Source organism: Glycine max, chromosome 16 (genome assembly GCF_000004515.6).
Source record: "Glycine max cultivar Williams 82 chromosome 16, Glycine_max_v4.0, whole genome shotgun sequence".
In the NCBI taxonomy this organism is placed as follows: domain Eukaryota; kingdom Viridiplantae; phylum Streptophyta; class Magnoliopsida; order Fabales; family Fabaceae; genus Glycine; species Glycine max.
The window spans coordinates 35,412,832-35,421,437 of record NC_038252.2 but is presented as its reverse complement, the minus strand read 5'-3'; the positions used below and the strand labels follow the sequence as shown (position 1 = coordinate 35,421,437).

The following is an 8,606-nucleotide window of genomic DNA, read 5'->3' as shown; positions in this document are numbered from 1 at the left end:
CAAATTTAATATGTTGAAACAAAGAACGTCAACTTAATTTATTGCGATAAATCAAAAGCAAGCTCATCCTTTAAACCTACCATATCTAGGTGAGGTTTGTTTCAAAATCATAACATTGAAATCTAAAATATATATATAAAAAAAAAAAGCTTCGATAATAAGATTTCACAAGTTGAGCAAGAAACCAACTTAGTTGATTGAGACCGATTGGGATACATGATGAGGTTGTCTTTTGCGGGTATAGCTATGATGAATTTTCCTTCGAGTCTTTGACATGGTGGGCTCACACGAAAGATTCCGTTGTGTGCACGATATGAAGGAATCTTGATCATAACATTTTGAGATGAAAATTTCCCATTTTGCAAGGTATTCAAATACGGCAACGTTTAAAACTGCTAGAGCACGTTATATTATGTGTTAATTTATATGTGATGTAACCGAAAACACCAATGAATGATCAATTTATCATCATCAATCAATAGATTAATTAGGAGGGTGATTACTTAAATAATGTTGGTTTACTTTATTGTATTTATCACAAATTTCTTTGCCTACAATGGCGTGAATAATCAACCACACAAAAGAGTAACAACAATTCATTGCTATTTAATTAAATATATTACTTTCCCTAACAAAACGATCAGGAATTAAGGAACATCTTCCGAACAGAAGCAAGTTATTCCAAATTGACAACAAAAATATTAATGCGTTAATTCAACTACAAAATAAATTATAATTAAGTGTGGATGATAAAGTTAGAACTTAAGGGTTAGTGCAATGGTGGAAGAAGTATGCTTCTTACTTTTCTTATTGCGAATCAAATCTTAGGGTAAGCACATAGGGAAATCGATTATCATAAATAAATGCAGTGCATCCTTATTTGAAGGTAATAAACTGTCAGCTGAAAAATTATTTAAAAACTCAAACATAAATTGAACTAGTAAAAATTTATGAATAATTTAATGAATTTAATTTACTAAATTCATGAACAATGCTACAACTAAAAATATAACGAATCACTATTTATCCGGTTCAATTCAGTTCTGTCTTGAAAAATCCATGAATCTAATTAAATAAAAAATCAGATATCATAACAACCTTTTATTATTATTTTATTTTAATCCAAAGTACCATATATGCTCTATTTGGATTCACCCGTGGTACCATTAAAATTACCACTATTCCTTAATTCAATGTATCGAAACTGGTAGGGGGGGAAATCATGTCACTAATGAAATCAAGAAGAAATTAATGAAAGGACCCACCAAGAACAGGTGTAGAATGGTGATTGAGCACTTTGTTGGGTTTATCCTTTTTATTACTTTTGCTTCTATAAATTGTTAGCATGTGTAGCTTTCCTAGTCCTCAATGGTCTCTATATATTGTTACTGTGCCAACGCATTGTGAGGCCACAAGTACCTAACACCCAGCTAAGCTTTTGGAACTTAGAGTTAAGCAGTTACCTTCCTCCAACTATAATATCTCAACCAATCAAAATCCTTTTTCTCAATTCTCTCTCTCTCTCTCTCTGACTCTCTCCACAATAAGTGTTGATTTTTTCCTAAATAAGTGAAAGTGTAGTTACACCTTTTTTTAGTGTTTTACCACTTTTGTGTGCCAGAGTTTTCTGAGTTTCATAGGAGAAAAAAATGACAGAAGAACAAACCAAAACGGCTGAGTCAGAATCAGTGACACCACCACCTGCTGCTGCTCCTTCACAGGCTCCTCCAGCTGCTGAGGCTGAACATGTTCCTGAGGCTCCAAAGGATGTGGCTGAGGAGAAATCTGTAATTCCAGTGCCTTCTTCTGATGACAAACCTGATGAGTCCAAGGCTCTTGTCTTAGTTGAGAGTAAGATATTATAATACTGATTCTGGTTGTGTTGTCATGTTCCCAAAGGAGGGATTATATATATGGTTGGTGAGGATTAAAAAAGAAAGAAAAAGAAAATTGAAATCTGTGTGCAATTTTTTGTTGGGGTCTCTCTGCATATGTTTTGTGCTTTATTTATCTTGTTTTTTAAAATAAAAAAAATCCGTTATGGTTAATCAACCTATTCTTTGAGGAACTTAATTTGTGTTTTCTTTATTGCAAAGGGTGTTTTAATTTTACTATCTTGTAACTGTTTGAGAAAAAAAAGAGAGATTTTCTTATTGACAATTCCTTTAGCTTCTTTGAAATTTCTTTTTAATTATTACATGGTTGCTCACTGGTTTTGGACTTGATTTTTCTGAAAATTTCGTGCCATATTCCTTGTTATCCTCAGAAGAATCTTCTAGCAGCAAAATATTTTTGTTGTTTTTCTCTTAGATAGTTACAAACAATAAGTTAGAATTGATTAATTTCTGAGAAGATGGTTTTTTTATTATTATTTTCTGACACTTTTTTGGAGAGAAAAAAGCTCATTTTATTTGATTATTAGTTGTTACTTGTACTTGGTTGTGTTTTCTTGTATTTTTTCATATTCACTTTTGCTGGAACTTTCCTGTTGTAGTTCAATCCAAAACATTATTCTCAAATTACTCTGCACCTTTCCACTTGTATTAGCGAACAGAGTGATTCTTCTCTAAAATCCAAGCCTTGTACAACATTATTTGGCATAAAGTTTTTAAACTATTATTATCACCTAATCTCAAGCTTGTTAAGAATCTAGCTTTCATGCAAAATTCAAACCTTTCATATTTTACGCCAAAGTACCCGCAAATTTAAACCTACCCATATTTTGTATCCATTTACAACTTCAGTAGGCCTTATGATTGGAATTTTTCTGAGTTTTACTATTTTTGAGCCAGTTTGTAGCGATGCATTGGTGTGTTGGTTCAAATTTTCATAGTGCTTGTTTGTATGTGACTTAAAACAGAGTTACCTCCTTAAAAATTTTATCCACACACAAACTTAGAGGATTGATTAAAACAGAGTTACCAACGAAAACTAATTAGAAATATGAGCTTTCCAGTTCAATGATTGATTGGAGCAGAATTAGAGCAAAATATTTATATTCTGTTGCATAAGTACTCTGTACTCAAATGGAATTATTTCATTCTCAAAATAAATACCATACTTTTCTTTTCATTTCATAAGAGATACAAAGAATGAATTTTGTTCATTCACATGTGAGGGATTGATTTCCTTTTAATGTTAAATCTTGGAACCATGTTACATGCCATATAAACAGGGACCACATAAGGGTAAAGCAACTAAAGCGTAGGCTTTAGGTCCACCAGCAAAAAACTATTTGATATTAGTACTTATAAAGTAAAAAAGGCCTCATCATATACTGATAAAAAGAAAACCACATATGTTAGTAAAAATGCCCAACGTATTTAAAGTGCAAAATTTCTTTTAAAAATTGTTTTAGGTTTTGTTTATCGTTGGACGGACCCTGCATATAGTAACAGACCAACAATAGTTTGCAACAAAAATAACCTTATGTTTCATCATCATATGTATGAACATAACCTCGGTCTCCACATTTGTTTTTGTTTGTTTATTGTTGTTAATTTGGTTATTGCCAGAGACTCAAGAAGTTGCCGAAGTGAAACCAACTGAGGGCTCTGTCAACCGAGGTATGTCATTTGTCATTATGATGTTTAATTTCTCTTCATGTGCCCTTTTTTATTGACATTGCAGATTATGTCATTAAGCCTCATTTGTCTTCAGATGCAGTGCTTGCAAGAGTTGCAACTGAGAAGAGATTGTCACTAATCAAAGCATGGGAAGAAAGTGAAAAATCAAAAGCTGAAAACAAGTAAGAGTCTACACTCTTTGGTTCAGAAGCTAGAATCTTCAATTGAATCACCTTAATCATGGTGATTAATCGACCTAACATCAAGCTTTATCTAAAAATGCTCAATCTAACATCAAGCTTTATCTGAAAATTTATTGGTTGGTTTCCTTGTTTATCTTGTGCTGATCTTTGATATTTTTTGCACATTGAACTCTCTTGGAGCCTAATATACATCATAGATTCATAGTATCATACATTGTCAAGTATCACCATCATTGTCAATTTGGTAACAAATATGTCTAAATATTGATTCCAACTAGAAAATAAACCACAGAGATTCATATTTAATCACATGTTATGAATATTTGAGGTCAACAATGTCTAGGAAACCAATTTAAATGAAATTGTTGTGCAGGGCTCACAAAAAGCTTTCATCCGTTTCTGCATGGGAAAACAGCAAGAAAGCTGCTGTGGAGGCTGACCTGAAAAAGATTGAAGTAAGAATTAATTTCATTAGTAATTCTATCATGTTTTATGTGTTCATTTTCTTCTATCGTGTAATTTCAAATCTTGGTTTCTTGTGATTCTTTCTGCATTGAATCTGGCCAAAGAGAAAAAGAAATTAAAGTTCACTTTTTATTTTTTGTATCTGATAGGAAGAACTGGAGAAGAAAAAGGCAGAAGCTGCAGAAAAGATAAAAAACAAAATTGCTGCAATCCACAAGGAAGCTGAAGAAAGAAGAGCAATAATTGAGGCAAAGAAAGGGGAAGATCTTCTTAAGGCAGAGGAACAAGCTGCAAAGTATAGAGCAACTGGAACAGCTCCAAAGAAACTCCTTGGTTGTTTCTAATGCTTCAAATCTCAAGCATTGTGGGGAAAGAAAAAGTTATTTTTTATTGTGTATCTTTGGTTATTAAATATCATTAATACAAGTGTGGTTTTAGTTTACATGTTGGAGATTTAGCCCATGTTCATTTATTATGTGTGCAAACCTGACACATTGGCGTGTATATACCAACTACTTTGTGGATAAAGAAATTAAATTATTCAATCTGTGCATTAGTTACTTGTTGCCTGAAGTCATTGACCAACTTCAGTCTCTCTGAACTAGTTAGAAATAAATAAATAACTGAATATATCTTTAAAATCTCTGTATATGGCTTTATTACTTCTAGGCTTTCAAAAAAAAAATATTTTCTTTTAAAAATTTTAAAAATAATTTTTGTCACCACTTAACAGTGATGTGGTCTATATCCAATCATACATACTACATTAGCAATTATTCTGATATAACATAGTATAACCTAACATAAATAGATGCAGGTTATCAATGCCAATTATTTTAATAAAAAATCAATTTATGAAAATCAAAATACCGAAAAAATTTAGAGAAAAAATCATATTGAGTCGTACTTACATATATTAAAAACATATTTTAGTCAAATAAAAACAAAAACTAGAGTCAAGCAAGGATATGGGTGAAAAGTTATTTCTTTCATCACCATGTTATGTGAAGAGTAGACTAACTTCAATAGGAACCAAGTGATTAGGTAAAAGTTATTAATATGTTGAAGTTTGAGATTGACCATTGGCTTAGCCGTTCGTGTCCTGTTGACATAATTCTCGTTTGAGATGTTCTGCTATTATAATTCCATTTTTCATGCTGTTAACAATCTGGAGAGGCTGTGATATTGACATACATGTGCCGAAAATAACTTGAAATTTGTGATTTAGTTTGATTCCTGTGTCTTTTTTACCCTTCTCACTAATTGATTCTTTTTCCTAAATCATTTGCAAGTTTGCAACTGTTCCTAAGGTCAAGGTCTTACGGTCAAGGACTGAATCATATGCATCTGGCTCTAAGCATGTGCTGAGAAATTGTGAAGGAATAAACTGAATGAGACATGCCACTATTTTGCTACGTTGACTCCTTGATTTGAAGCAAATTTACCTGAGTATGCTAAACACCACCAGAAGAATCACAATGAAATACACTTTATTCATATCTTACTGAATTTATTTGAGTTGGGTAGGAGTACAATTCAAACAATTTGCAGAATAACTTTACATTGCTAAAATTTGTTTTGTTTTCTGTATGTTTAATTACAAATTATTCTTCCTTTTTGAACAGCCTTGTAATAGTACTTTTACATAGCATGATTGGTTAGGCTGAAATTGCTACACAACTCATTCCCGGGAATACAATTGATGAAGTCACTTCCATCCACTTGATTTGTTGACTTTAGTTGTGAATTGTAGACCTCAGTGGTTGAACTGTGAATTAGACTATTATGATACTCTTCACCAAAGTTTTCTTCTAACATATGCATTATAGCTTCTTGGAAAGTTGAATTTTGATCAAATTCATTCCCCAAGACCAAGGAATCATCAGAATTCACTGAGCTTCCACCATCTACTTGATCCACTGAAAGCCACTCAGAAAATAGGAGTTTTGGTAATGGTAGGGAACTCTGACAAGCCTCCTTGGAAAAGTTATAGCTTTGTGAGAAAAAGTTATCATTGTGTGCTATTGATTTGTCCAGGTTTTCTAACAAACTATAACTTGGATCTTGTGTTGCAAGTTTCTGAGGAGAGAGTGAGTTTTCCATTGTGTCTGAACTTGAGCTAGCATGCTGAATTTCTTTATCAGATTCCATTTCCTTGGCTTTGATCTCTTTCTTTTTCAAATATGAATGCCAATAATTTTTTATCTCATTGTCAGTCCTTCCTGGCAAATGCTGTGCTATTTGAGACCACCTGGCCAATATGATTTAATTTGTTTTCAGAATTTTCCATTAATAAAAAAAATATTATAGCAAAGAAATAGGAAAAATCAAAGAGTGTACACTGGAAAATGAGTAGCTAGAAAATGCCAACTATTGATTAATCTATCAAGCTTTGGTTTTGAAGAGTTATAAGCAATTAAGATGTCAAACATGGATCATGATGAAATGTCTCCTCAAAATAGCACTAGTTATATTGATCTTTGAATTTTATTGGATTGAGATCATGATGTCCTTTAACTAAATTAATAGTGGATATATCTTTATTTACACCCTTCACAATTATAAAAAATACTAATCCGCATTTCATACCAAAACAAACATGAGGAAAGAATACCTAGGTATATTTGCGTGCAACATATTTAATAAACCGATTGTTAATTATATATGATGGAGACGTCTAAAACAATTAATGTTGGGGAAGATTTAATTTAAATTAAAAAAAATAAAGACTTCTAGAACAATTGTCTTTTCTATGTACATTCACTTCTCCCCCTCCTTTAAAAATGGAAGTTGCTAACCATGCCAGTTCATGGTTTGATCGTCTTATCTATTTTTCTTTTTAGTACTATTTAAATAGAACCCAATTGCTTCTGCAAAATAAAGTTAAATAGAAATAGCTAACTGGCCTATCCAATTGCATTCTTTAACTCAAGGCCTCGAAAAAAGAAAAGAAAAAAAATGTTTGCCTTGACTTGTCCATTTGCACTACTTATTGGGTATCTAAGTCTGTATCATTACTCTGACCACAATTACAAAATTAACTTCAAACTTGCAAGTAAACTTAAAATCATTAAAATTTTAAAAAAAATTAAAAAATATTCTGCTTGCTTACTTACTTGTTTCCTAACATATGGTGTAGGACCATGATTGTATCTTCCTCATGTTTGCTGAACACCCCTCTCTTCAATCCTGGCCTCAAGTAGTTAATCCACCTTAGTCTACAGCTCTTCCCATTTCTTTGCAAGCCTAGATATTTAAGTGAAGTTAGTTAGCAACTCAACATCAAATAAAATAAATAGAAACTCACCTTATATGAATACTACATAAATAACGAATAATTAAAAGTTATTCACAACCAACACCCATCATATCTCTTCTTAAATTCAACATTTTGAATTTTACTATAATGTTGGCTCAAAATGCGTATCTAATCGGTCATAAAATATAAAAGTTTGCAAATCAGAAGCATGAAAAATGCATAGGTAGTCTTTCACAATGAAGATTCTGAACTTTTAACCACATTTCACCCTTTTTCTAATTTTGGAATTGATTGGACAAAGTTATTAGAATTGATTCAGCCAAATAATGTCTTAACTATTAATTCATTTGACTAGATATGTCAAATTTATTAGTGCCAAAAAGTTTCTACTTGGTTATTTAATCTGAAGTTAAGTAAGTTCAAGGTAAGAGAAACCAAGGAATGATATATGACACCATAAGAGCCAAGAATAATGAACCTTTACTAGGTATTAGGTAATAGGTATACATCATGAATATGCTACTGATATGAGTGATAATGAATCATAGGGAATAAAAAAGGACTAACCTGCCTTAATAGGGACAGAGCTCCAGCAGCCATGACCATGCTTAATGATATGGTTTCTGAGTTTATTATCTTCTTCAGGTGACCATAAGCCTTTTCTGTATTTTGGTTTTGCTTTTTCTAGTGGCTGGCTCTCCATTTTGCCTTTTTTCTGTCACAATTTCAGTTTAATGGTAAGAGTGGATTCCCTAGCATAGATATGAACTAAAGAGAGAACAAACAGACACACAGAAGGGAGAGAATATTTGGCATTGAAATAGTGCACAAGCAGACTAATATATAATGCAATAGATAGTTGTGATTGTGCAGTATATGATCATAATTTATGCCAAAAAAAGAGTTGAAACTTGAAATGAGAATAAATAAATAAACATATATAAACCAAGCATGAAATTCCTAAATGATAACTTAACTACTTCTACCTCACTAGAAGGGTACCAACTTGGAAATTGTTGACTTAGTTTTGTACCACAGGTATCATTGTTTGTCAATTTTATCGGCATTAATCAATCATTCATAAAAATAAGTATACCACAGTTCAAAAATCCC

At 32.0% G+C, this 8,606-nt stretch overlaps 2 protein-coding genes across 2 annotated transcripts; one reads left to right on the top strand and one right to left on the bottom strand.

The window, feature by feature from the left end:
* The first annotated feature begins 1,595 nt into the window (after positions 1-1,595).
* On the top strand, positions 1,596-4,670 carry LOC100499700 (uncharacterized). Its single transcript, NM_001251636.1, is given in 5 exon segments — positions 1,596-1,851; positions 3,516-3,566; positions 3,661-3,748; positions 4,143-4,224; positions 4,384-4,670. Coding segments are annotated over 5 exon segments (618 nt in total). The 5' UTR covers positions 1,596-1,649; the 3' UTR covers positions 4,579-4,670.
* Positions 4,671-5,704: 1,034 nt separating this feature from the next.
* On the bottom strand, positions 5,705-8,375 carry LOC100803537 (transcription factor LAF1). Its single transcript, XM_003548144.5, has 3 exons — positions 8,061-8,375; positions 7,351-7,480; positions 5,705-6,485 (listed from the first exon to the last, which is right to left on the bottom strand). Exons 1-3 carry the CDS (start codon positions 8,194-8,196, stop codon positions 5,876-5,878), a joined length of 876 nt encoding a protein of 291 aa, XP_003548192.1. The 5' UTR covers positions 8,197-8,375; the 3' UTR covers positions 5,705-5,875.
* Positions 8,376-8,606: the final 231 nt, after the last annotated feature.

Excerpts from the sequence above, each read along its gene's own strand:
- LOC100803537 (XM_003548144.5), bottom strand. The coding sequence starts at position 8,196 with ATGGAGAGCCAGCCACTAGAAAAAGCAAAACCAAAATACAGAAAAGGC. Across the intron at positions 7,481-8,060 it reads CTCTGTCCCTATTAAGGCAG|GCTTGCAAAGAAATGGGAAG; the intron begins GTTAGTCCTTTT and ends TTAAATATCTAG. Across the intron at positions 6,486-7,350 it reads CACCATATGTTAGGAAACAA|GTGGTCTCAAATAGCACAGC; the intron begins GTAAGTAAGCAA and ends CATATTGGCCAG.